Raw genomic sequence first — 27,859 nt, forward strand, 5'->3', positions numbered from 1 at the left:
TCATTGAGTGCTTGAATAGTTTTCTCTTTCACAAAGGCACTGGATGAAAAAATGCTACAGAATTGCATGATTGCAGCCATCAAGGCCCCTACTTTCTGTGGGCTAGAGCATTATTCTGTTCCATCATGTATTATCAAACATATGGATGCGTTCCTTCCTCCCACATGCTTTCCACCCAGCTTATTAAAACCTGTTGGATACATTGGAGCACCTAGATGAGTGCCTAAAGTGATCAAGAAACGCAGCAAAGCAAGGCCATTATAAAGTTATTTAATCCCCAGACCTAAGACGCATCATTGCAATGCAAACAGGGATACTTCCATTATCACAAACCACTATTGAACACAAGTAGATTGAAAGTTTTGAATGTCTCATGACTCTCTAAATTCTTAATTTCTCGTAAACTTAAGTCTCAACTCAGACAGATATTCAAGTTGAATGATTAATTCGATGTATGACATTTAGCTCATCCAGACCATATTCCTGTTCATTGGGAAAAGCAGAGAGATTTCTACTAGTCTTCTAGCTCATTTGTAAACCCCATTTCTATCCAAGCTGGTAGCAGTTTTCATGTATAGAATCAAAAGATCTCGCAGACAAAATCTATAAAATTTTTCACCAACAATTGTCAAAAATGAAAAATAGTACTCAACAACCAACACTTGGTTTATCTATTTTACAGCTCTAAAATAGATGAGGAAAGCTGGGCACATTGTTATGTTAGTAGGAAATTCGGTTACAAATCTAGTCTAAAGGAGAAAACAATAGTTCTATACATATATCACACAAAATCACATTCATGAAGCTACCTTCTTTTTTATGGAATGAATAGCTTCTAGACCTCCCTAGCTCATTCAAATGTAGCCTGAGAATTCCTAGATTTTATATGACAATATACAACTGAAGATCCACGAAGATCATTCAGTCTTCCAGTAGAGACCACTGTTACTTGATTACAAGCTCATCAGGCGAGTTTATTGTAAGATTATACTTTGTTCTTGGTTTTCTACCTAGAATTTGCTTTTATTTCAACATTTTTATCTGAAATCCTAACAGCCTGTACCAATCATGAGAAGAGAACGTGAACCCAAAGGAAAACCAAAATACATCACAATTAAGTTAAAGAAAAAGAAATGAAAGTATTTTTACAAAAGTTAGCCATCGACTGTTTCCACATGATCATTTTGAAGGGTGTGCAAGACCTTGGCATTGTAGTGATCTCAAGGAAAATACTTATAGGTCCAGGCAAGAAGTGTAGTATGTTGGGCATCAATACCCCGTGTAGTAGCATTATTATCAGCTACTATTCTGTCATTGACTGTATAAAGTCATATATAAGCATGCAAATACAAGACCATTATTAGAAACACAAGAAAAACCCTTCACCCTTGTTCAAGCAAAAGCATGAAGAATTGAAATTCAGTCTTCAGCTTACAATTGAGCAAAGTTGTTTTTAAATTTGGCTAGTTCTGTCAAATAAATGTCAACACTTTATCTGACAGTACCTCTTTAGTGGGATTAGATAAATGATCTGAATCTGCCATAACAAATTACATTCTAACCAAACCCCAACATTCCCTAGCAAATGAAGGAACATACACTATGATTTGGTTCTACAATCACACATAAATATAATCAAAATATAGAAATATCAACCAAAAAAGGAACCACTAACTTTTTAAGGCCGCAAGCATATTGACCCCCTTTTTATAAGGTCCCATAAGCACTTCACCTTAATTGCTGGCCATTCTTCATCATGAGTTCTCCATCCTTTCTTGTTGGGCCTTGCTTGCTGAATGTAGTATTCTGAAGGACCCTCTCATAACTCAGAGAATAGGAAAACAGAAAGGTAAAACAAGCAGCTATCCTTATTGGAACATTGGACGATTGAGGTCCTTTCTGTTAATAAAAATAGAAGGATTTATTAACCTCCGCACAGCACAGTGCAGATTTAGTAGTTAAATTCTTCAACATTGATGGTTAAGGAAGGAGTCAAACAAACTAGAAAATTTTCTTCAGCTTCAACAGGCATGAATGACAAGTACCAAAAAGGAGCATGTGATAAAAGCATAACCTACCCCAAGAAAAGTGATAATCCAACTATAAGCTTATGAGGAGAATTACAAACTATTGCAATTCTGGAGTGCTTCATTTATTCAGATCTCTGTATTTTCTTTTAACAATAGGGTAGAGAAACCAACCTCTGCTTACTCTGCTTTTGTTTTTAAGTGATTTAAATGTTTGTTTTACGAGGGAATGGATTATCGGCTAAAATGACAAGCATGAGCATAACTAGTAACTCATATAAAAAATGGTACAGCACACAGACCACTTGCCCTTCATTCTCGATGAGGCAAGATGGTGAAAGAATTCCACCAAACCTAGTTTTCTCCATTCAAATCAAAGATATAAAGTGGTCTGCTTTTACATCAAGTACATTAACATTATGCATTAATACGGTGATGATTAGTACAATTTCAAAACTCGTAAGGTTGAAAGCACACTCTTTACTAATCTCTTAACTTGCAAACATTCCAATAATGACACCAATTTAGGGGTTTGGATCATTTTATCCAGTTGAGTTAGTACCAAAGGATTTGAGGTTAAATGGCACCAGAGGGATTTGACATGTTAAGGAATCAATCTTACTACGATCACAAATTTGTTTTATAATGTCATTTATTTTGCATCTTTTATTTTTACATGTTGAATGTGTGCATTCTTACTGAATATGTGCATTTCAGTTATTCAGCTTTCTTCAGTTTTATTTACTAATCCCATCTTTTATTCATTTTGCAACTAATGTGGAAAACTGAGGAAAGCTGAATAACTGAAATTCAATGGAATTGAGGCAACAAATTCAATTTCACTTCAATGATAAAAGTTAACCAGTAATCTATAAAATACATACCTTGGAAGCAATAATCAATCACCCATACCATAACCGTCCCCCTAGAAAAGCAACAGTCAATGACACTAGTGATTTCTATCCGTAAAAAAGACGAAAATTTAGAAGATATAAGCATAGAAAAGCATACGAAATTGCTGTAAACCACCTTTCTAGAATCTGATGGGACTAAAGCATACAAAATTGCAACTCAGCAAAAAAATGAACTCTGAATTTAATAAATAGTCAACGAAATGCTAATAAATAGAGCTGATGACATTAAGATCAAACCCTATTTTTAGCTAGACTAAACTCTTTCCTTAATCCCATCTTAAAAGTAAGTTGCCAGTTTAGAGCCTGATTTGCTAGCATTTATGATAGACTAAACCTAATATTAAGAAATAGCTTGAACAATTTATCTGTAGGCAAAACAATTAATCGAACTTTAGAGTCTGAGGGGAGCAACAATCAGTTCAAACAACAGATACTGCTTTTACTTAGGACACTGGACTTTAATTTTAAGAATGGAACACTTTGCATGACTTGATTTACTATCTCAATACAAAATTTAGCTTTGGATCTGCATGAATGCCCATGATGTATTACCCTATAATGCAGTATAGTTAAAATATAGTCTGCTGGTCAAGGTATTTAGTACTTCATCTTTATAATCATCAATGTGATACCATGTCTGATAAACTCCAATCTATCAAGAAACCCTAGGAAGGTATTTTCTTATTACTATATACCAATGCTTGGCCGAGTTCAAACAAAAAGGGAAAACAAATAAGAAAAAATCCATCAGATCTGGATAACAAATGTCTGAAATCATTTACTATAATAGGCAATAACACTGTTAGTAGTTATAGTAAGATGAAACATTTAATGGAGACTAAAGCATCTTAGGAGTATAATTGTTTGGAAGCATCACTCATGAACCAGTTTTCAAACAACCCTTTTTAAATATTATTGATGTAGCCAAACAAAATTTCACGTAATAACCTGTGAAGAATTAATACTGTTACATGAACTGATCTCATTTCTACCACTAAGTGCGACAAACTTATCATTAAACATCAACATAGGACATTTATCTACCAATTTTGAACCATCATAGACTTCTTTAAGGAGCACAGTGCTTCTTGCACCTTTATTTGTAATGTAAAAGATACCATGGTGCTTTATCAAACATAACACTAATTTAGATGGTAACAGGTACTCTGACTGTAATGCATCCCATTGTGCAGATGTCATCTGCTTCTCCAGAGTCAAACTGAGGAGTTCGTGAAGTACAGCCACCACTCGCTTCCGAGCTTTTGGATCTGCAAGTTCAAATCTCCTTGCATTCAAGTATGGAGAAGGGACTTCCAATTTCTGCCACCTCTCAAGCTCTTCAAGATAAATCTTATTCGGTCTAAAACTAGAAGCAAAACACATTTTAAATGCAAATGGACCGAGATAGTTACCATCTTTCATGATCCTAACCTTCTTTCTACCCCAGCTGACTGCAACTTCCCTTCACAAGCGAATCTATAATCGCGAGCAGTCACTGCCACTGACGCATCCCAACTCTCCAGGTTAAGATAAGCTCTACCATTAACATCTTTCATTGAAAAATATTCGGGATACTTCAAAATCAATGACGTTTTAAAATCCTGAGGCAAACCAAGTTCATTTCCAATGAATTCAACCTTTTCCGACGGCACCTTACAGTCAATTGACAACATTAAAAATTTCCTTAGATTTTTAACTAAAATAGGTTCCATCAAATTCCTCGCTTCACCCTCTTCACTTGCAATCTTTCGGCTTTTCGAGTTAGTGTAACAAAAGGGAGTTCTTTTCCACTACCACGACCAACATGGAACATAGAAGGGTACTACTCAATGACGGACATGAAGTTCCATTTAGTGACAAACCCAACTTCTTTTTCGAGGTCGAGAAGAAGAAGGCGCTGATGTTGAGATTGGATAATGGACTTTAGATGAAGAATTAGAGATGGCTTCTTTTGCCAGTCCATTACTTTGTCGAGTTGATAGTCTCTGTGGTATATTTTCTTCTTTGATCTCTTTCCTCTACTTGATATTTGCCTCACTGTAACAAACGTAGAATCTGATATTTGACATGGGATTGTTGAAGATGACGACATTATTATGGATCTTCTTTTCATTATCAAACAATCTAAAAAGGGTGCAATTCCCAAAACCAAGATTAGTAAAGACAATAGCTTTTAAATACAAGCTCATCTATTATGCCAATATCTGTCCCAATTTTATTTATTCTTGATCGTTATGTAATTCAGAAATCAAAACATGGCGTCGTGGTAGGTCGTGAATTCGATTACTTTGCGGATTTTTTTTCACCAATTTCCACTGCATGAGGCACATAGCCACTTCCCCCTATAACATCTACCGCATTCCATAGCCAAAGTCACTCTAGTCAGTGCTACAAACCAACGAATCAGATTCATCTATGATGATTGTAACAAGACTTTCTCCGAAGATCGGAATATTGATGCATGTCTTCTATTAATTATAGATGTTACGGTATTCCTAATGCTGATTATGCATATGATGTGACTCATACCCAGGTCAGCGTTTGATATATGTACTCAATTTTTGTCAAAGTTTTTCGGACTTTCATTTCATTCTCACGTTCATGAAAAATGTGACGAACACAAATGCTTCATGAAAGATAAAGTCTGAAACAACATATAAATTGACTTTACCCTCCATCTTTTATTCAACAGATTGGCAAAAGAAAGCTCTAGTATATATTAAACAAGTGTTCAAAAGCAACCATCAACATATAACTTCATCACCTTCAAGCCACCCCAATGCATTGTTTTTTCTGCTTCTATTTGAACTTAATAAGCTATACAGGCAATATTTAGTAATTAAAAACATGCTACTGATCAAGGAGGAACTCTAGTGTGGCTTTTTTGAATGTAAAGATGTTAGTAATGTTCATGTAAATGGCAGGAAAAATGGTGTAGCCCATTCTGTAGCTAGATGGGCAGTATCTATTGTGTTATCTGGGAATTAAGACATTGAAATGTTCATCGTCGTATGAAGATATGTACAGAATAGACACATAAACATATGTCCAAAATCAAAATGTGTTGCAGTTGCTAGGACAAATTAATCATGAAACCCTGATCTATTTTTACCAGCCTAACCTGCAAGTAGCCTGTATGTTGATTCCTCATCATAATACTACTAATGACTTGTTTGTTGAAGTTGTAGATTAATCAGCCATCTCCAATTTTTCCATATCTCTTCAAATACATCTGCTCGTATGTTTCAGCTGTAAATTTTGGAAATTCAAGGTCAAATCAAAATTATAAATTTCTTCAAACATTAGAAATCTTTCATTTTTCAAATTCATAACATGTGGTTCTGTCACAAACCTCATCAGAAGATTTTGCACAATTCAAACAAATTCTTGAGGGTTCATTAACACTATAAACTTAATGATTACTTGCAATAGGATAGTAGGACCTAGAGAAACAAACCACCACTGACACACCTAAATAAACATATGCTATTTATTCAAGATTCAAAATCACATGCGGCCAAAACCCTGTCTAGCACTCCAGCTTTTCTTCATTTTTCTTTGTAGGGATATTTTCTCAATACTCCTAACCACTTTCCAGACCGAGGTCAATTCAAACATAGAGACTCACACTCCTATTTAGTATTTGCATAAATTTTTTCTCTCATAATTTCTTGACCATTTTCAATGATGATGTCAAAAGACATATATAAACATGCTCATGCAATGGCACCATGTCATTTTTTATGTAAAAGAGTGCAAAAATCAAGTATAGAAGGATAGGAAACCAAGATTAAGTTAAAATATTTACACCTCAATTTATTGATTAAGTTTAAAAGGCGATGCTATTCTGTTGTATGGTAATTTGGCGCAATTAATATTTCTAAGCATTTTGAGGAAGATCCTGCACAGTAGTCCTTGAGGCACATCATTGGATTATGAGTTCAGGAACATGGTATGACCAAGGTAACAAAGAACTTTGTTCTTACTTAAGCTATTGGCTGGTATGAAATTCATTTTCACCCCTTGAAAATTACACAGGCACCATATCAACCTGTTTCAGCTAAGACTTAAGACAATAATTTGGCCACCCAATTCCAGTCTTTAAAAAAAAAAAAAGTTTATAAGATCAAACAGGTTTCAAGTCATAAAATTGGCACCAACATAGTATTCAACAGGCCATATTTTTGCTTCCTCATTCCAAGAGTTTGGGTTTGCTCCCTTCTTCAAATTCTGCTTTGACTCTCAATGTTTTCTCACTTAGTCCAACTCCATATTCTATGAGCTTGATTATGATTAAATTGCATGTCTCCAAAACTATGCAGCAGTAAAGAAGCATAAGTTTAATGTGTCTGATTCATACCAGATTACTTGGAATGCTGTATGATTTCCCCTTTAAGATTTCGGTTCAGTTAGGCTTGGATGTTCCAAGTATAACTGCACACCCATAGGTTCACTGTTCATCGACTTGATAGGTGTAATTAGGGGAGGTTGTTGCCACTGTTTGGTATCAGTTGGGATCCACAACTCTGTATCCTTGCTAGTACTAACCTGAGGGAGAGACTGGAAGTAAGCCGTGATCTCCCATCTGCAATCTGTTATATAAGAAAATAATTAGAGATTTGCCTTAGCCTCTAGACCATAATAAGAAAAGAAAAATCACAACATAGTTAAATGATGCAGCAAAAAGCAACAGAGAAAGCCCCTACCAGATAAGATGAATTCACTAACTAGATCTCTAATTCTCACTTAGACCAAATAAAAAACCAATGTTCGATAAATATTGCCTAGTTAAACTTACCACGGGGAAGAACCCTTGTAAGGGGTTGGGAGACAGAAAGTTTGATCAAGAATGATCTAAGAGAGAACTCTAGATCACTTTCTTCCACCTTTGAGCCGAAAGATTGATTAACTGTTAGTTTGAAAATAAACCTCTCCACCGGAATGTTGTCAGTGTTGAAAAAAATAACAGCAACTCTCTCCACCAGACCCTAGTTTACAAAGAAATTTATTTCTCTTTATGAGGTGTCACATATGTATTTTAAAGTTGTCATACATCAGAATGCATCTCTAAAAGTGCTCAGAGGTTTCAGAATCAGAGAATTAAATATGATCAATGATGTCAACAAACAAACTACCTTCAACAATGGAAAGGCAGAAACTGAGACAAATAAGATTGCTGAAATATATGTCAATATTCAAAAATGAAATGATAACTACCCTAAAAACATATTTTTGGAATTTCTAGAGCAAAATTATATGTTCATGCATCCGTGGCATTAAGTTGAAATTTCAGTCATTTTGTACATATAGGTGATGCCGATTTTTGAATCATAGAGTGTATGGTATCATGGTATGTAAGTTCACTTATATACACAGATAATCCCATGTGTTATGCCATTTTTTATGTCTTATAATCACAACTGCCACTAATAAAGCCATTGAGTTAATAAAGAAGTTTGCTTGGACTATCTGAGTCCTGACACTGAATTAAAGTCAGAGACAACTCCGGTTTTGCATATCATTTTTAATGTTTATTTGGAACATATAACAGCAATGTTTTGGGTTCTTTTTGTCCTCTCAAAAAGATAAAAAGACCTAAAATCTTCAAGTAACTTTAATAATTTGTAGCAAACTGTTTTGATTTCATTGAATCAATATTATCCCTATCAAAGTAGTAAGAATATTAAATTTATTTAATAGCCCAAGAAAATTTTCGTATCTCTTCATTTTGCTTTCTTATAATCAATATGAGAGAAATTCTCATCAACACAACACTAGAACACAATATGCTTCATAGAACACACTCATTTCCACATGGACACATCACATTGAAAAGAACTCTAAATAATTCAAATCGTCAGAAAACATAAACAAACACTTCTCAAACAATGTGACAAACCTTTTGGATGAAAGGAAGAAGTCCAGAAACAGCAGAATGAATATATTCTCTGAGCTGAGGATGTCGCGCCCTCTGTACTACCACATTCATATACCTCCTCCTCTCAAAAGCACCTTCATTCAACCAGTGCACTCAACACAAGTTACACACATGACATTTACATAAAATTCATCCATACAAAAATAAACACAGACACACAATATGTATATTTTCACAAGGTAACGCCTCCACCGTTTGAGTTTCACACTTTCAAATTTAACCATTTTACATGCTATAAAATTCCTTCAAGTCTAAATTACAAAACTTACACTATAATTAATGGGTAAATTACATAATATTAATTTAAAATTTAATAATTTATAAAGATAAAAAAATTTAATAACTACTAATCCCAATTGCTCCAAGTTTCATTCTTTTACTGATTAATAACTACCCATCACTCATAACTTCAAGGACAAACGTTTTCCACAAAAAAAAAAAAAACTCTTTTTTTTTCAAAATTTTTTTTTTAATTTTAAATTTATCAATGAAATTTGATGATGGAATACAATTCTGAGAGAAACCCAAGAACAAGAATGAAAATATTTAAAAGATATAAAAGAAGCATGTAAAATATACCAGAAGGATAAATTCGTTTGAGGAAAACAACTGAAGTGATTGCCACCTCCAAGAATTCAACCAAAATCCCAGCAATTTCACCTGTAGTAAAAACACGAAGAAATTTGCATAAAAATTTTTTTTTAAGTCTAAGCGAGGAAGGGTATACCTTGGGGAGATTGATTATCTTTGCGTTCCATTCTTCAACCGGGAAAAAAAAAATCGAGTCGCCGTCTGCCTCTTGCAATTTAAATTTTGACGCCGTTTTTAAGGAAAGGATAAAAAGGAAATATTCCACAAAATGCCCTTAAACTTTGAACTCTTTTAACTTTTGATGACAAAAATTCAATTATGAACAATTAAGTCCTTGCATTATCATGGTAGTTTATAACTTATTAATCATTAGTAATAAACAAACGAGAGAAGGGTTTGAATTTGGAAGGTAAAAGCATTTCAAATAAAAAGAAATTGATGATGAAATAAAATGCAGTAAAAAAAGCTATTGATATGCTAATGATCACGTGATTTATAGACAAAATTTTTAATTTTTAATTTTTTTTATTATGGATTAAATTCTAAAAATTTCATTTAAAAAAAAAAAAAGAAAGTCATCTATACATATAATAAAATATATTTTATCGAATATCATGAAAAACTTTAAATGCTTATTTCAAATTCTGAAAAAATAAATTATATTACAAAAAAAAATTCAATACTTGATATTCTCTTGTATGGTTTTGAAATGTACTAGAATTTGTTTTTACGTGAGTCGCACGTGTGAATACTTTTTGTTTTTATTAATTTTTAAACATATAATTATATTTTATAAATAAATAAAATTAATAAAGTTTATATTAATCAAAATTTTATTAACATGTAAAGTTCGTTTCGTGAGCAAATTATATAAAATTTATTATTTTTAATGTTAATGTAAAATTAAACTTTAAAAAATAAAGAAATCCAAAGTGGATAGCAAAAAAATGTTAATGTAAACTTTAACTTTTTTATTTATGAAATAAATTCATTTAATTTTTTAAATTAATGAAAAATTATAACTTTAAAAATTATTTATAAGCAAATTTAAATTTTATTTTATTTTTCAATACAAAAGAAGTCATATTGTGATGATGGATGAAAATGTAGTAACTATTGAGATTTAAATTTTAATATTTGATAAATATCATCTCTTGAAAGATAATTATATAAATTAATTGAATTAAGTTATGAGTTTAGCTTTAATTTTTTGTTTATTATGAAATAAATTCATTTAACTAAAGTCTTTAATGAAATTAAAATTTTTACTTAAAATTTTGATAAAAAATTCTTGACATCCACATTCATATATTGTGGATACCAAAATTGTCTGGATGTTAATCGTGTCTTGATTGAATATTTATTGAATATCGGGTTCTCGAACTAAGTTTTGATTGCAATTCAATCGGGTTGAGACTCAATTTCAATTCGACCGGACTTTAAACTCAATTTTAATTCAAATAAACCCAATTTTGATTGGGCCCAAAGTTCAATTTCATTTTTAAGCCCAAAGCCTGTTTACCTTTTATTTTATTAATTTATTAATTAAACAAAAATACAAAAATATAAAAATATAAAAAAACAAAAAAAAGGGGCTGATGGCAGTGATGCCTTGCATGGCACTACTGGCTACCCACCCCTCTGATCACCCATACCCTACAAAACTTATCCACTCCATTAACACTTCTGAACCATACAAACCTTATCCACCTTATCCACTTTATCAGCACTGCTGAACCACCAGGCCGTAGCCTCATACCATGTCAATCCTAGATCTCTACAAAAACTAATTTGAACTTCCAATCAAAAGAGGAAGAAGACATCAAGCACTCCATCTTCTATGCCCAAACACCTTGCCTTCGAACACACCCAGAAACCCCAAGTTCACACGCCCAGAAATAATAGTCCCTTCCATACTTAGAAACTTCAAACATACACACCTTGAAACCCTAGTTCTCTTTTACCCAGAAGCCCCAATTTTTTGCATCCAAAATTTCCAATTCATGAGACCTTTCACCAAACACTATGAACCTTAGGCGAGCCCAAAACAACACAAACCCCTAGCCTAATCCCTTCCCAAACCATCAACCACCAAAACACAAAAAAAAAAAAGAGAAAATAAAAATAAAATCACAGTCCAGGAACCTAGGGCCAAAGCTTTCCTGTAAAAAAAAAATCAACTTAGTTTTTTTTTTTTTTTTAAAAAAGATTTGATCGAACCTTTAAGGTTTGATATAAGACGTTTCAATGAGATTTGGGCGAAACTAGACCTAGATCAGTGTTTAAGGGGTCTAGGAGAATTTTTTTAGATTTTTAAAGATTTTTCGACCACCGACCGACGCCCACTGACGACGGTCAGCACGGTGGCCTACGATCAACCAATTGATCTAAAGAGAGACTCTGAGAGAGGGAGAGGTGTAGAAAGAGAGAGGGAGAAGAGAAAATAAGAGAAAAAAATTTGATTTTTATAAAAAGTTGAAAGCCAAAACGATATCGTTTCATTAAAGGGTCAAAACGGCGTCGTTTTGAGCTGAATGATCCGCATGTTAGCCATTGACCCGACCTGGGATCCGCACACCCGACCCGACGACCTACTTCAATTTTAGTTTCTGATCGGTCCGACTAAATAGGTACTGAACCGCTGAACTCGATCCGAACTAACCCTGAACTGCTGAATGCGACCAGACCACCGGATCAATGTTGACCGAACCGTTAACCAGTCCGATTCAAGTAAAAAAAATTTTTTTTGAATTTTTAAAATTTTTTAAAAATATTATTTTTGTTATTTTAAATTTTGTTATTAATATTTATGCATGTTAAAATGTTTAAATTTCCTAAAATAAATTTTTGTTGTTTATAATATTAACAAATCAAAATAAATAATGAAATATATAGTAAAAATTTGTGATAATTTTGTTATTAATAATAATAAACTTAAAAAATAATAAAAATAATAAGAATGAACTTTCTAATAATATAAATTAGTAAAAAGTGCAAGAAAAGAAAATTTTTATTTGATGATGAGATTTAAAGATACTCTAAGTAGTGATACCTATGAAATCTCTAGACAAAATTTTTTTTTAAAATACTACTAGTGTATTTGAGTATTTATTAAAAAAATTTTCAATACAATAAATTTTTTTAATAAAATAATAACAAATTAATTAAGAAATTAAGAATAAAATAATAAAAATGAGAAAAAAAAAATTTTATCCGATAACAGGATTCTAAAAGTATTCCGAGTAGAGATGCTTTAAGAAATCCCTAGGTGAGAAGATTTTTTTTTAATATTACCAGTGTATTGGAATATTTATAAAAAATCTTCCACATAATAAAAATGCCTTTTTCCTTCAAAAATTTTAATTAAAAATAATAATAATTAATAAAATATTAATAAAATTTCTAAAAAAGAAAATAAAATGTGTGCATCAACATGATAACATTTGCATTGTATGCACAACATAATTTTTTTACAAAAAGTAAATTTGAGCCTCCAAGGATAAGATTCTGCAGTATTCCAAGAAATAATGCCCAAGAAATCTCTAGGTGAGAATTTTTTTCTAATATTACCAACGTACTAGAACATTTTAAGAGTTATTTCAATAAAAAAAATTCTAATTTATTTTTCTCGAATAAAAAAATGAAACAATAAATAATAATATATATAAAAAAGCTAATAAATGAACAATCAAGGAAATTATTTTTCAAACATTGAAAATAAGACTGTTTTTATCAAAATCAATGGATAACACATAGTTAATTGGTACCATTTTAAACAGGTGTTGTGGGGGTGTTAATCTTTCTTCGCGCATAATCAACTCTCGAAACCAAACTGTTTCGCAAACCATAAAATTATCTTTTTAATAAATTTATTAAAAATATATGTTTTAATAGGTGGCTAATTGCACCTAGTCAAAAAAAGATTGGTGATGACTCCATTTTTTTTTTATTTCATTTCTAAATTCGTCGGACGGACACAAAACCATTACGATAGCTTGACGACTACGTTAGGGAGGCTTTTTATTTTTGAGAGTTAGACCAAAATTAATTATGTGTTATCCTCAAATTTTGATTTAAACAGTCTTAATCGGTTTCTTAGATTTTTACTTTTCACTTTTAACAAAAAAAATAAAAAAAAAATCAAAAAGAAAAAATTTTTCTCACGTTTTTTTTACTATGCCTCTTATGCTTTATTTTTCTATATATATTACTCTCAAAAAATTAAGATATACTTACACACACAATGACACAATGCATCTCATGCATGAGCTCTATACCCGGGCTTTATCCTTTATAAGAAGAAGTAGAGTACGCATGCCCTCGTGAGGTGATAATTTTTGTAATGACAAGCAAAATACTTTCACTCAAATTTAACCATTTTCATTCGTAGCTTGTAATGGGTAAGGATCGAGGTCCCTCACTAGTCTAACATGGACGACAGTGAGGAACATTTTAGGAACCTTTAGACATGTGTCAATCTAAACCCAACATTTAATAAGCCTAGGAAACCAGCATTAGGTAGAGCCTCTCCACCTTTTTGTAGGAAATACCTAAGAATAAAAGTTGTGTGTAATACAAAACAAAACAAAAAAAATTTTCAAAACTTAAAAAATGTTTTTCTCAAACCGCATCCTTACACTAATTTAATTTTGTTTCTTTTTCTTTTTCTTTTTTGCATTAATCATATCATATAGTTTCGCATTGAGACATTTGCTCTATGACATATTTCTCCCAAGAAGTTTTCATGAATCCTGTAAAATTACAGATTTGCTCATCCTCAGTTAGTGTCCCATATGATCCATATAATGAAGTACATGTTTGGTCGAAAGAAGCTCAACAAAAGAATAGAGATTGTTTGCCTATTGACTATGTGTCTGAGTTACCCAACAAGGTGCATTTGGATCTCACACAAAATGATTTATAAGACTTAGTCATCATCTGGGTTCAGTTAAATGAAAAAAGAAAAGAAAGCTTTTGCAAGAAGTATACGCAGATTGCATCCCTCATTTCAGTAGTGATCGATGAATAGTTAGTCAGGACAGTTATACAGTTTTGAGATCCATCTTATAGATGCTTCACTTTTAATCAGAAAGATTTGGTGTCAACTATTAAAGAGTATTCAATTTTGCTTGGAATAAAACTGTAATGTCCAGATAAATTGTTTACTCGAAAGTCAAAATCATTGATTCCTTTGTGAAGCCTAAAAGTGAACATCTCGACGTCCGTTAGGACTTTTTTTAAAACTTCATTCAAGGGGCATTTAAATGATGATAAAGGTATGGTTGTGTTTGCTCTAGCATTGTATGGCATGATAATCTTTTCGAAGACTTTGGGTTACATTGAGATAACTGTGGTAGACTTTTTTAAGCAAATTAAAATCCAAGCAATTAATTTTGCTCCAGCAATCCTAGCTGAAATCATCGGGTCATTAAATTTCTATAGACGAAATGAAAAATAACGATTTATAGGATGTGCATTGCTATTATATATATGGGTTTGAAGTCATTTCAAGTGTGAAAAGAGTGTTTTCTCAAAATCGTATCTTTAAAATAAGACACCAATTGAAGAGTTCTGCAAAAGTCGATGGCCAACATTGAAGACTAAGGAAGAGTGGGTCATTTTCTTACGAAAGCTTATCGAGGATGAAATTGAATAGATGGCACCTTGGATGCCTCATGTGCCTTTGTTGTATTGTGGAGAAAATGAACCGTGGATACTGTTGTTAGGGCTATGGGGTGTTGTGAGTTACGTTCCGTTGATGGTGCTTAGGTAATTGGGTGCACAACAATTTATTCCTACTACTCATGGCCTGGTTCAAGTATAATTCATTTACGGGAAACCAAATCCGCCAAAAACCTCAAAGCAATTAACCCAAGCATGAAAGAAAATACAAAGAATGAGATTAAGACCTCACATCGACAAAGTCACTCATGATTATTAGATTTGGAAAATAAAGTGACCTAGAGACATGGTACTTTATCTTGATAATAGCTCACATCAATCGACTAATCTTTCGACAAAAGTATAATTCTTAGCAGTCAAGCTTCTCAAGAAAGAATTAAAAGCTCAAAAAGAAGAAATAAGAAGAGAAAATTGAAGACTTTATGAAAAAATGAGATAGTTAAAATATGAAGCATAAATACAATAAAGTAGATTGATAAAGATCATAAAAGAATGAGATGTGGCCAACAATGATTTTAAAGATTTGCATCAAGAAAATAAGAGATTACAAGTTCAATTCAAAATAAAAAAAAGTCACCAAGTCTTACCTTAGTCAACAATGTGAAATGGATAAGCTTCAAGAAGAAATAAACTAATAGACAAGCAAAGCTCAAGAAAAACAAAAGGAAACAACTAAAATTTTCAAGAATGTCAAATTAGAAGGGGTTATATTGTACAACCTCAGTAAGATTGGTGGAATGCCAAAAAGAAAAGGAAATGTTAAAAGCCATGCTCGCAAAAGAGAGAAAAAAGTACTTTGAAGTACTTTTTGAAAAAGAATCACTTTACCAGGTGATCCAAGGGTTTGAAATGCAACCGTAAGAGCACAAAAGCCATATTTTAGCAATAATAGATGAGTGGCATAGAAGAAAAAAAGATTGGATCTTCATGTGTGATTCAAAAAGGGATGCTTGCATGAAATAAAAAGCAGAAAGCTTAGAGAGGCAACAGTACATAGAGCATTTGACTAATCAAGTTCTAAGACAATGAAAAAAGCATGAGAGATGGTTGAAAAGGTAGAAGTATTAAGAAAAGAAGTCAATCTCATAAGAGAATATAGACAACGCCTAGTGAACTTTCTAGACGAGGCGAATGACCATTATGAATAAGTCAAACACTTTTATGGATATAATTCTAGGATGGTAAATCTCATGTAACAAAAGTTATATGGAATCAATAAAAAATTTTAGTATTGAAATCCGTTCAAGAGTAAATATCTTTCACTTGCATTCATGTATCATGTACATCATTTTCATAAAATAAGTGAACAAATAAAATTTTCAACATATAGCATTCTGATTTTTTTCTTTTTTTTAAAAAAAACTTTATGGTAATAAAAGTTTAAGAATAGCTCGTCCTTCAAAAATTTCAACTCAACCCACTCGCCATTCAACAATACCAAGACTCAAACAAGAATTATGGAGCAAGAACAGGTCAATCGATTTGAGAGAATCGAGAAAGCTCAAGAAGAACTAAGAAGGGATCTTAGTATAATAATGGATATGCTCAAAAAACTTGACAAAAAAAATAGTGAAAGAAAATCTCAGCTCTCAAGAGTAATCACCAAACATGGTGGATCCTGTTTACCTTCTAGGGTTTGAGCCACAACCAATCCAACCTTCTCAGAGACCCAGAGTGCAAATTTCTACTCCCGATAGATATTCCAATCTTTATCTAAGAATGACATCCACACCAACTCTAGGATAATTCCAAAATTTTGTTAATCCTGTTATGATGAAAAAAATCACCTGAGCCAATCTTGGTTCCTAATTTGGATGATCTTAAAGAAGGAAAAAAGCTAGGGATGAAGATACCTGAGAAAGTGAAAGATACTAATGCTTAGGAAAAGATAAAGCTATTGGAAGAAAGGTTTAGGGCAGTAGAAAGAATAAATTTTTATGGCTCCATAACTGTAAACTGAGCTTTGTTTGGTCTCTAACGTGGTCATTCCACCTAAATTCAAGATCTTTGAATTTGAAAAATATTATGGCATAAAATGCCCGATGACCCATATCATCATGTATTATCATAAGATGGCAGCACATACTCGTGATGAGAAGTTATTGATGCACGTATTTTAAGATAACTTTATGAAATCTGTTACTAGATGGTATGTCCAATTAGATAGAACTCGTATTCATTCTTGTTAAGAGCTTACTAGGGCATTCCTTACGTAATATCAGTATGTCACGGATCTGGTTCCAGATTGTCTATCTCAATAAAGTATGGAAAAAAAGGTAACAAAAAGTTTTAAAAAATTGCATAGAGATGGAGAGATGTAGCTGCATAAGTTCAACTCCTTTCACCAAGAAAGAGACAACTATTTTATTTGTGAACACTCTAAAAGTATCGTATTATGAAAGATTGATAGGTAATGGAATAAAAAACTTTATAGATATGATAATATCGAGTGAGATCATTGAAAATATCATAAAAAATAGCAAGCTTAATGTAGGAAAAATAAGCAAAGCAAAAAAAGGTGAAGTTTCTAAAAAAAAAAAAGAATAAAGCTAAGTGATGAACGATGTGGGGTGACAATTTAGAGATTTCACGCCTTATCCTGCACCAGTCTACCAAACTCATTACCCTTTCATAAATAATATTACATCTATTTCTCATCCATATCAGCTATACCAGTCATTACTATAACCAGCTTATCCACCTCAATTTCAGCTATTTTTTCGGACACCCACCTATTCCTACAACCATCTTACTGTACCTACTAGACCAGAATAGAGACATAGTAATGGTCTAAGAGCCCTAAAAAATACTAAAAAAAAATTCACCTTTAACCCCATTCTTATGACATACACAGATTTGTATCCCCGACTTGTTGAGAAACATTTACTTGCTCCTATTATTGTTGAACCTCTGAAATCTTTGTTTATTAAATGGTATGATCCCAATGCTTTTTGTGATTATTACTATGGAAACCTAGGTCATTCCGCTGAGAACTATACTGCTTTGAAGCACAAAATGCAGGGGTTAATTAATGAAATGGTGTTAAACTTTGGGACCAACCAACAAGAGACTCTAAATGTTAATGGAAACCCTCTACCGAACCATATCAGACCATCAATAAATACCTTAATTGATGGGTAAATAAGCCACTTGAAGGAAAAAATAAATAAAGTTAAGACTCGGATGGCTAAGGTGTTTGAAGTCTTGGTTAAGGTCGATATGTTGAAATCAATAGAACCTCAAAATTGCTCTGAAGTGATTAACTCAATCGAAAGCTGTAATTATCACAAAGGTGTTTTGGGACATTCCATCGAGAGTGGTCATGAATTCTGTCAAGAGGTGCAAAAGTTGATGGATATACGTCAAATTGAGTTTTACGAAGAAAGAGAAGAGTTGATGAAAGCTGAAATGTCTACCATTTATTCAAAGAATAAGTTTATGCGTAGACCAATAACAATTTATTATGATGAAAAATCAACTTCGAGAATAAAAAAACCCATTTTTTTGATCAATAGTGATAATTAAAGTTTCTGACCCTTTTTCATACCAGAATAATAAAATAGTATCATAAAAGTATGATTGTGATATCGTAGTCAATCCAGATACTTTGAACATAACGGGCGTAAGAGGTATAACTTGAAGTGAAAAGTGTTATACTTCAAAAGCTTTACAGAAAGCCAAGAAAGAGAAAGTAAAGGTCAAAGAAGAAGAGAGAAATTAAAATAATCCTGTTACATCTCAGAAAAAGAATATCATAAGCCAGTCTTTGAGAGTGAAGCTTATGAAATTTTAAAGCCAATAAAACATAACAAGTATAGCGTGATAGAACAGTTAAATAAGATGTCAGTTAAAATTTTACTATTGTTATTATTGTTAAGCTTAGAGTCACACCGTAATGCTCTACTAAAAATGCTCAATTAAGCATATGTCTACCACAATGTATCTGTCGAGTATGTGAAATAACTTGTTGATAATCTGACAATCTCAAATTACATCTCTTTTAGTGATGAAAAAATTCCTCCTGAAGGTCGATGAAGTACCAAAGCTCTTCACATAACTGTAAAGTGTAAGAGTCATAAAATGGCTAAAGTTTTGATCGATAATGGCTCATCCATCAATGTTATAACTATGACTACTTTGACAAAATTCCTTGTTGATGGATCTTATATAAAGCCTAGTCATATGATAGTGTGAGCTTTTGATGAGACCAAAAAAAGATACTAGAAGATATAGAAATGCCATTACAGATTGACCTGTGCACTTTCAACATGAAATTTTAAGTTATAGATATCTCTCTCTAGTATAGTTGTTTGTTGGATAGGCCATGAATTTATATGACACGTGTTGTTTCATTTTTATTGCATCAAAAAGTCAAATTCATTATTGAAGAAAAGCTAACATGTGTGGCAACGAAATAAGATTTACTAGTAACTCAACCAGTAAATACTCTTTATGTGAAATCAATAGATGAAGCACTTCAAGATTGCTAACGCAACTTATATGGCTAAAGGATCTAAATTATATTCACCACATCTGTTTACGACTACTAAAATGGTCGTTAAGTAGCTTATGAAATAGGATGGCAACCTGAAACTGAATTAAGAAAGAACCTATAAAGAATCATAGAGCCATTAATAGTATATGACAAGAAAGACTTATTCGACTTAGGATATAAACTAATAAGAGGGGATAGAATAAAAATGATGAATGAGAAAAAACATAAAAGAATGGCTAATCTTTGGGGATATAAGCCAGAGTCAAAGCCTATGGTTATTTCATACCTTTATGATTCTTTTCGTTTTGGAGGATATATTTACCCAAATTTGCCTAGAGCCCTAAATACAAGATTCGTGGAAGAGTTTTCTAAGCTGACCATTCAAATGGTAGATAATGAAGAAAAGAGAATGAAAAATGAAGAGCTATTCGTACACCCTTATCCTTCAGTTTTTAAGCTAAATAACTGGATAGTCATAGAGCTGCATGTTGTTTTTAGAACTCCTGAAAAGTAATGTGAAACTTTAAATCTTTAATTGCTTTCTATGAGCATCGGTGATTTTTTGTGGTGTCTTTATGTTTGTCGTTTTAATAAAAGACTTAAAAGATACATTTATATTTTTTCTATTATTTTCATCTTCATTTTGCTTTTCATTTCTTCTTTCCATCATTTTCTTGCCATTCCATTTTTGTGTGCCAATATTTTTTTCATCTTACCCTTTGTAGGGTCTCAAATAATGAACATGAAGATAATCATGGCAATAATCTCATATTTAATTTTGAAAACTTAATTCATGTTGACGAACTTGATAATAAAAAAAATTCAGATAACTACACACTGCCTCCTGATTTATTAAAATTAATAAAACAAGCAAATAAACCAATTGAACCCCACTAGAAAATTATCGAGTTAGTGAATTTGAAGGATAATGAAAACAGAAAAGAGGTCAAAGTTGGTACATCTCTTTTACCGGTTGAAAGATAAAAGCTAGAAGAGTTGTTTTGAGAATATGTAGATGTGTTTGCATGATTTTACCAAGATATACCAAGACTCAACATGATATTGTAGAGTACAAGTTCCCTTTAAAATCAGAATGCAAGTCAGTACAATAAAAGCTAAGGCGCATGAAATCAGAAATGCTGCTAAAAATTAAAGAAGAAGTGAAGAAGCAATTTGATGTTGGATTTTTAGAGGTGGTAAAATATCCTGAATGGGTAGCCAATATAATGCCAATTACCAAAAAAGATGAAAAAGTGAGAATGTGTGTCGATTATCGAGATCGAAATAGGACAAGCCCTAATGATAACTTTCATCTATCTCATATTGATACTCTAGTGGATAATACTACTAGGCACTTCACATTTTCTTTTATAGATGACTTTTCAAGTTACAATCAGATCAAAATGGCCCAAGATGATATGAAAAAAACCACATTTGTGACCATGTGAGGGACATTCTGTTACAAAGTCATGCATTTTGGGTTAAAAAATGCTAGTGCCACTTATCAAAAAGTAATGGTGACTTTCTTTCATGACATGATGCATAAAGAAATAGAAATATATATGGATGATATGATCATAAAATCTTATAAAGAAGAAGATCATGTAGTCAATCTCAAAAAGTTATTTGTCAGATTAAAAAAATTTAAGCTGAAGTTGAATCCTGCCAAATGTACATTCGATGCTAAATTAAAAAAATTATTAGGCTTTGTGGTCAATGAAAAAGAAATCAAAGTGGACCTGAATAAGATATAAGCCATCCAAAACTTATCTCCTCATCGTACCCCAAAAGAAGTGCAAGGTTTTCTAGAGAGAATGAACTATATTGCTCGCTTCATCTCTCAACTCACTTATAAGTGCGATCCTATTTTCAAGCTACTTAAAAAACATGATCCAGGAGAATGGAATGATTAATGTCAATAAGCTTTTGATAAGATCAAAGAATACTTATCAAATCCACCTGTGTTGATGCTGCTAATCTTAAGAAAACTTTTGATCTTATACTTAACAGTGCATGAAAATTCAATGGGATGTGTGCTAGGACAAAGAGATGAAACTAACAGAAAAAAATGAGCAATTTACTATTTGAGCAAAAAATTCATTAATTACGAATAAAAATATTTACCATTAGAGAAGATGTGTTATGCATTGACCTGGACAGCTTGAAGGCTCTAACAATATATGCTTTATCATACCACTTGGCTCATAGCAAAGTTAGATCCTATTAAATATATCTTCGAGAAGCCTTTATTGACAGGGAGAATAGCGCGGTGGCAAGTTATACTTTTAGAATATGATATTGTTTATATGACTCAAAAAGCTATAAAAAGAAGTGCAGTAACCGAGTTCCTTACCAATCACGCTGTCGAATATTATGAACCAATGAACCTAGATTTCCTTGATGAGGATGTGATGGCTATTGAAAAAAATAAACCTATCGAAGAGTCTTGGAGAATGTATTTTGACGGAGCCGTAAATGCTTTAGGCCATGGTATTGTAATATCTCCCGATGGTAATTATTATCTCACCATTGCCAGGTTGAATTTTAATTGCACAAACAATGTGGCTGAATACAAAGTCTGTGTTATGGATTTACAAGCAGCGATTAAAAAAAAAATCAAAGTGTTAGATGTATTTAGAGATTCAGCTCTAGTCATCTATCAGTTGTGAGAAAAATGAAAAATAAGAGATTTCAAGTTGATATGGTACCATAAGTACATTTCTGAATTAGTTAAGCAATTTGAAGAAGTTCAGTTTGAGCATTTACCTAGAGAGGATAACCAAATTGCTGATGCACTGGCTACTCTAGCTATAATGATTAAAATAGATATAAATATTGAAATCCAACCCATCAAGCTGGATGTGAAGGATGAATCAGCACATTGTTCAAGTGTCAAAGAAGAAGTTGATGGGAAGCCATGGTTTTATGACATTATGTAATACATTAAAAGCCAACAATACCCAGAACATGCAATAAAAAATAATAAAAAGACTATCAGAAGGTTGACTATGAGTTTTTTCCTAGATAGAGATGTCCTCTATAAAAAGGGTCAAGATCAAGTGCTTTTAAGATGTGTGAATGCAGCTAAAGCGAAGAGGATTATTGAAGAAGTGCATGATAAAATTTGTGGGGCATATGCAAATGGTCATATGATGGCAAGGCAAATTATGAGGATTGATTACTATTGATTGACAATGGAGAGTGACTGTATTAATTATGCTAGAAAATATCATAAGTGTCAGATCTATGCTAATAAGATCCATGCTCCTCTAACAACATTGCACGTTTTGGCTCCCCCATGGCCATTCTTTATATGGGGCATGGATGTCATTGGTCTCATTACTCCAAAAGCTTTGAATGGGCATAGATTTATCTTTATGATGATTGATTACTTCACCAAATAGGTAAAAGCTACATCATATGCTAACGTGACGCGATCTATAGTATGCAAGTTCATAAAAAAAGAGATAATATACAGATATAGGCTTTCAAAGACAATTATTTTTTATAATGCCAAAAACTTAAATAACAAAATGATGAATAAAGTGTGCACTAAATTTAAAATCCATCATTGTAATTCGGCACCATATTATCCTAAGATGAATGGGTAGTGGAGGCTACAAACAAGAATATCAAAAGAATCTTAGAAAAAATGATTGATACTTATAAAGATTGATATGAGAAGTTACTTTTTGCTTTGCATGCTTATAGAACATCAGTCCGAATATCTATTAGGGCCACCCCATTATCTTTGGTATATAGAATGGAAGCTTTGTTACCAGTTGAAGTGGAAATTCCTTTGCTGAGAATTCTGATGGAGGTAGAGTTAGAAGAAGCAGAATGGGTTCGAAATCACTATGAACAATTGAATCTCATTGAAAAGAAAAGACTTACAGCACTTTGTCATAGTCAATTATATCAAAATAGGATGATAAAAGCATATGACAAGAGAATCTGTCCTTATCACTTTAGGGAATGAGACTTAATGCTGAAAAAGATCCTTCCAAATCAATATGACAATCGAGGAAAATGGACACCAAATTAGAAGGGCCTGTACGTGGTGAAAAAGGTATTTTCTGATAGGGCATTAATTTTAACAGAGATGGATGAAGGTGATTTACTTATTTCGATAAATTCAAATACTGTAAAGAAATATTTTACTTAAAAAAAAGCAAAAACAAAAAGTGAAAAAGAATGATGTATCTAAGCTAAAAACCTAAAAAATACAGCTTGGATGAGAAAAAGAAACATCATTCCATAACACAGGGCAAGTATAGTTTGATAAACTCTAAAGGATCAAAGAAGTTATTTGATTTAGTTTCAGAAAAAAAATCTGGGAATATTTTGTTTATGATTATCTTATGATCATTCTTTAGACACTTTTGTTTTGACTCAAACACTTTTGTTGTCATGCACTTATTATCAATCTAATAAAATATGCTATCTTTCTTTTGGAAATAACATCTATCCATTCCTTTATTCTCATTTGATATTTTTGTTTACCGTACAAATAAGAGAAATGTGTGATTGCATTTTGTTTGTCTTGAACTTAAAATGATGAAAAAAAACACAAATACGAAAGATATTAGCATTACTTTTCTAAAAGTTGACAAAGACAGATGAAAAAAGATGAGACAAGACATTGATGTTGTAGACTTTTGAAGAAGAAAAATATTGTTAAGGAAGAATACAATGGTTAGATGTTAAGAACAGATTAGTCAAATGGCAATTTATGGAGAATTCTGATAAAAGAAGCCAAAAAGCGAGAGATTTCGAGAACCTTTTTACTACAATGAATAATTTTGATTGCATTACATGCATTGCATTTAGAGCACTCAATAAATGCATCCATGAGTAGTTATACTAAGGATAGAGACTTTCCATTTCCTAATGAAAAACAAGATTTTTATATTCAGATGAGGATAATAATCAAACAGAAGATTTCAAAAGAGAGAAATTTACTTGTTCAAAGATGAAAACTAGGTTTGGAAAATAGATGAAATTTTTTTTAAAGTTGTTGAGCTTCTGCTAAGAAGAGCCTTTTTCAAGATGAGAATTTCTTTAAAGTTGTTGAACTTCTGCTGAGATGAGCTTTTTTTTTTAAGAAAGAATTTTAAAGTTGTTAAACTTTAGTAATTAATTGATAAATTTAGTAGTAAATTGTAAATAACTTAACAGTAAATCAATGATAATTTAGTAGCGAATTATTAAAAATTAAAAGTAAATCAATATAATTTGGTAATAGTTAGGGGTGAGCAGAAATTGGTTCAAACCAATTTAACCAACCAAAATCGATAAAATATGGTCAATTTGATTCTGTCTAGTTGATTTTCAATTATAGTAGGTTAGCGATTAGTTAAATTAGTTAAATCGATAAGCTATCAATTCCTAAAATTAATAACCGAACTAACCAAATTAACCAACTGTATAATAACTAAGTGTAAATACGTATATTTTCACACAAAAAAAAAAAATTCTAAACTTAACTTACTACTTCTAACCCCTATCAAGACCCACCCACGCTTGTGCCCATGCCCTCTTTCTGCTTGACTACTTTTTACATCTCTTCCTCTTGTGTCTTTGCATCCTTATTTGCTCGACTACTTCTCTACCTCTCTCCCTCTCGCATCTTTACCTTTCTCGCCTTTAATAGTGTGTGTATATAGATATATATATATTATCTTTATAGTTGCTAGTATGAAATATATAGGAGTATATCGTAATATAATAACATGAAACATGTATATTAACTCTATAGTTATTTTATCTTTTAATTAAATTTGTAAGTAAAAATAACATATATAGTGAAAAATCAAATTAAAATAAACTATGGTTTAGAAGTCTTGCTTAAACATTGTTTTTCATGCTCAAGCTGGAGTTATTATTTTATCAATAAATAATACTTTTTTTCTCTCAAATTCTATTTTCACTGATTTTCACAAAGTTTGAAAAAGCTTTGATTTTATTGTAGTTAATATTAAAATTAATGAATTTTTTATAAAATTGAATTTTCATAATTTTTAATATATAAAAACAAAAAATATTAAAATAATTTGAAATTTTTAAAAAAAGCTTTAAGTGTTCAAAAAATAAGGCGATAATATTTTTGCCACCTCCAAAAGAAAAATGAACAAATAAAATAAGATGAAAGAAGTATATTTTTGTTGAATTTAATTTTAAAATGCATTTAAAATATTATTATTATTAAACAAGAAAAAGACTAATAAAGTCAATTTTCATGTCAGATTTTTAAATGTTAATGACACTCAACCTGAAATACAAATATTTTTATTAAAAGTGTTTATGGATCAAATTAACTTAAGTGGATTAAGTTAACTTAAGCTTGGATTCAATTTATGAATATTTAATATTAAATAAGGATAAACTAATAAAGTCAATTCCATATCAAATTTTTAGATGTCAATGAAACCCAACTTGAAATATAAATATTTTTGTTAAAGATGCTCGTGATTAAATTAAATCAAATTCAAATTAAGCTTAGAAATGGTATAAACACCAAACAACTTAAGGTCGTCTAGATTACTTTTTCTAAAAAAAAAATTTAAAGAAAATAAAAACATGCTTTTTTATTAAATTTTTAGTAATTTTGTTTTTATTAAAATTTAAAACATGAATAAATTAATATATTTTTTCATGTTTATTATCAACATTATAATAGTATATATTGTCCTTGATATAATATAAATTACATAAAATATATAAAAATAAAAATAATGAAAAAAATCAATTTATACAAAATAATTTTTTTAGTTTTATATATATTTTTAATCATTAATTTTAATAAATCTAAACAATGAAATTAAATTAACCTTTCCTATTTTACTTATCTCTTTCATATTTTCTATCTATAAAAATCAAGTATAAAAAAAATATAAAACTAGAAAAATTTTACACCATTTATATTTATATTGATCACTCTTAAAAATAATATATATTATATAATTAAAAAAAGGGCCGGAATGTTAAAGTCACGTTATTTAAACGGGCCCTGTTTTATCCAAAAACTTTTAACAAACACATTTAATAAGTTTTAATATTACTATTCATATCATTTCTCATATCAAAACAGCTCAGCCTCCTGCAGTCCTAACCTCTCCATGAGATGAATAAATTGGCCGCCCATTAGGCATGTCTACTAGAAACTTCTATGGATAATGGCCTTGGTGTCAAACAATCTGTACTTCATTTTTTTTTAATTCTTTTTTTTATTCAAAACTTACGTACGCCAACGAATCAACCTTAAACAGTAACGCGTGCAATGCAAGCATCATCGTCTCATTTCTCTCGTTTTTTTTTTTTTTTTTAATTTTTAATTTTAAATAGGTAATTTAAGATAAAATGTATTTAATTTCTCAAATATTATGCATTTAAGACTAAAACAATTGAAATCAATTTTTTTCTCATTTTATTTGTGTTTATTTGATACAAATTAATGAAATAATTTTTTCCAATATATTCATTATTCAGTTTTTTTAATGAAATAATTTATGTTAGAAAATAAGTGAATAAAGGACAAATGCTCCAATAAGTAACTTTACATTATAAGTCAGAATTAAAAAAAAAAAAAAAGAAAACTAAAATAAAAAAACAGACAAACTAAATCCCTAATGCATAAAACATTAAAAACACCGAAAGGAAAAATAAAAGGGGCTAATTATTTACATTGAACAACATTGCAATCAGCCAACTTGAAGTTAGTAGGCGCGTTGGGTCCACGCAGCTTAAGAGCCGCTTGATCATAAGCAACAGCGGCTTCTTCCGCCGTATCGAAAGTCCCCAACCAGAGCCTCATCCTTCGCCCATCTCTAATTTCCGCTGCCCATCTCCCCCACGGCCTTTGTCTCACTCCTCTATACCTCTTCCCCTTACCTTGACTCGACCCCGCGACTACGTCGTTCTCCTTCTTCGACATTCCGATTGTGATTTCATTAATGAGCTTCTTCTTTGGTTGCTTTTGGTTTTTCTTCGGTGAAGTCGTTTCGTCGTCGCTGGAAGAGTCAGTGGCGTCGGCGTCCGTCACGGTTATCCGGACAATTCGGCGGCAAAACGGTGGTTGGGGTTCTTGGTTCGGCTGCGGCAGGGACATGTCTTTCTGGCTCCTTTTTTTTTTTATTTTTTTTAATGAGAGGGGGTCAAATAGTTGGTTCGTATTTAAACTTATTATTTTCCGTTGGAATATTCTTTCACATTG

General features: G+C 31.6%; 2 protein-coding genes and 1 pseudogene across 4 annotated transcripts; all 3 read right to left on the reverse strand.

The window, feature by feature from the left end:
• Window positions 1-1,510: 1,510 nt before the first annotated feature.
• On the reverse strand, window positions 1,511-9,812 carry REV7 (DNA-binding HORMA family protein). 3 transcript variants are annotated; one of them, XR_016333688.1, is made up of 7 exons: window positions 9,607-9,812; window positions 9,459-9,539; window positions 8,841-8,953; window positions 7,740-7,929; window positions 7,302-7,533; window positions 2,912-2,952; window positions 1,511-1,899 (listed from the first exon to the last, which is right to left on the reverse strand). XR_016333688.1 is itself a non-coding variant. In XM_022861735.2 (6 exons), exons 1-5 carry the CDS (start codon window positions 9,635-9,637, stop codon window positions 7,334-7,336), a joined length of 615 nt encoding a protein of 204 aa, XP_022717470.1. In that variant the 5' UTR covers window positions 9,638-9,782; the 3' UTR covers window positions 5,872-6,190; window positions 7,302-7,333. The 3 variants fall into 3 exon arrangements, 2 of the variants coding, with proteins under 2 accessions (XP_022717470.1, XP_089610633.1); XM_022861735.2 differs by lacking the exons at window positions 1,511-1,899; window positions 2,912-2,952 and adding an exon at window positions 5,872-6,190 and having other exon boundaries at window positions 9,607-9,782; XM_089754507.1 differs by lacking the exons at window positions 1,511-1,899; window positions 2,912-2,952 and having other exon boundaries at window positions 6,965-7,533; window positions 9,607-9,799.
• Window positions 2,959-5,731, reverse strand: LOC111276025 (protein WHAT'S THIS FACTOR 1 homolog, chloroplastic-like; annotated as a pseudogene).
• Window positions 9,813-27,185: 17,373 nt separating the features above from the next.
• Window positions 27,186-27,797, reverse strand: LOC111276031 (ethylene-responsive transcription factor ERF070-like). Its single transcript, XM_022861738.2, has one exon. The coding sequence runs from the start codon at window positions 27,752-27,754 to the stop codon at window positions 27,323-27,325; it is 432 nt and encodes a 143-aa protein (XP_022717473.1). The 5' UTR covers window positions 27,755-27,797; the 3' UTR covers window positions 27,186-27,322.
• Between the last annotated feature and the right edge of the window lie 62 nt (window positions 27,798-27,859).

Source organism: Durio zibethinus, chromosome 25, assembly GCF_047325235.1.
Source record: "Durio zibethinus cultivar Kanyao isolate XHJ-2024 chromosome 25, ASM4732523v1, whole genome shotgun sequence".
NCBI lineage: Eukaryota > Viridiplantae > Streptophyta > Magnoliopsida > Malvales > Malvaceae > Durio > Durio zibethinus.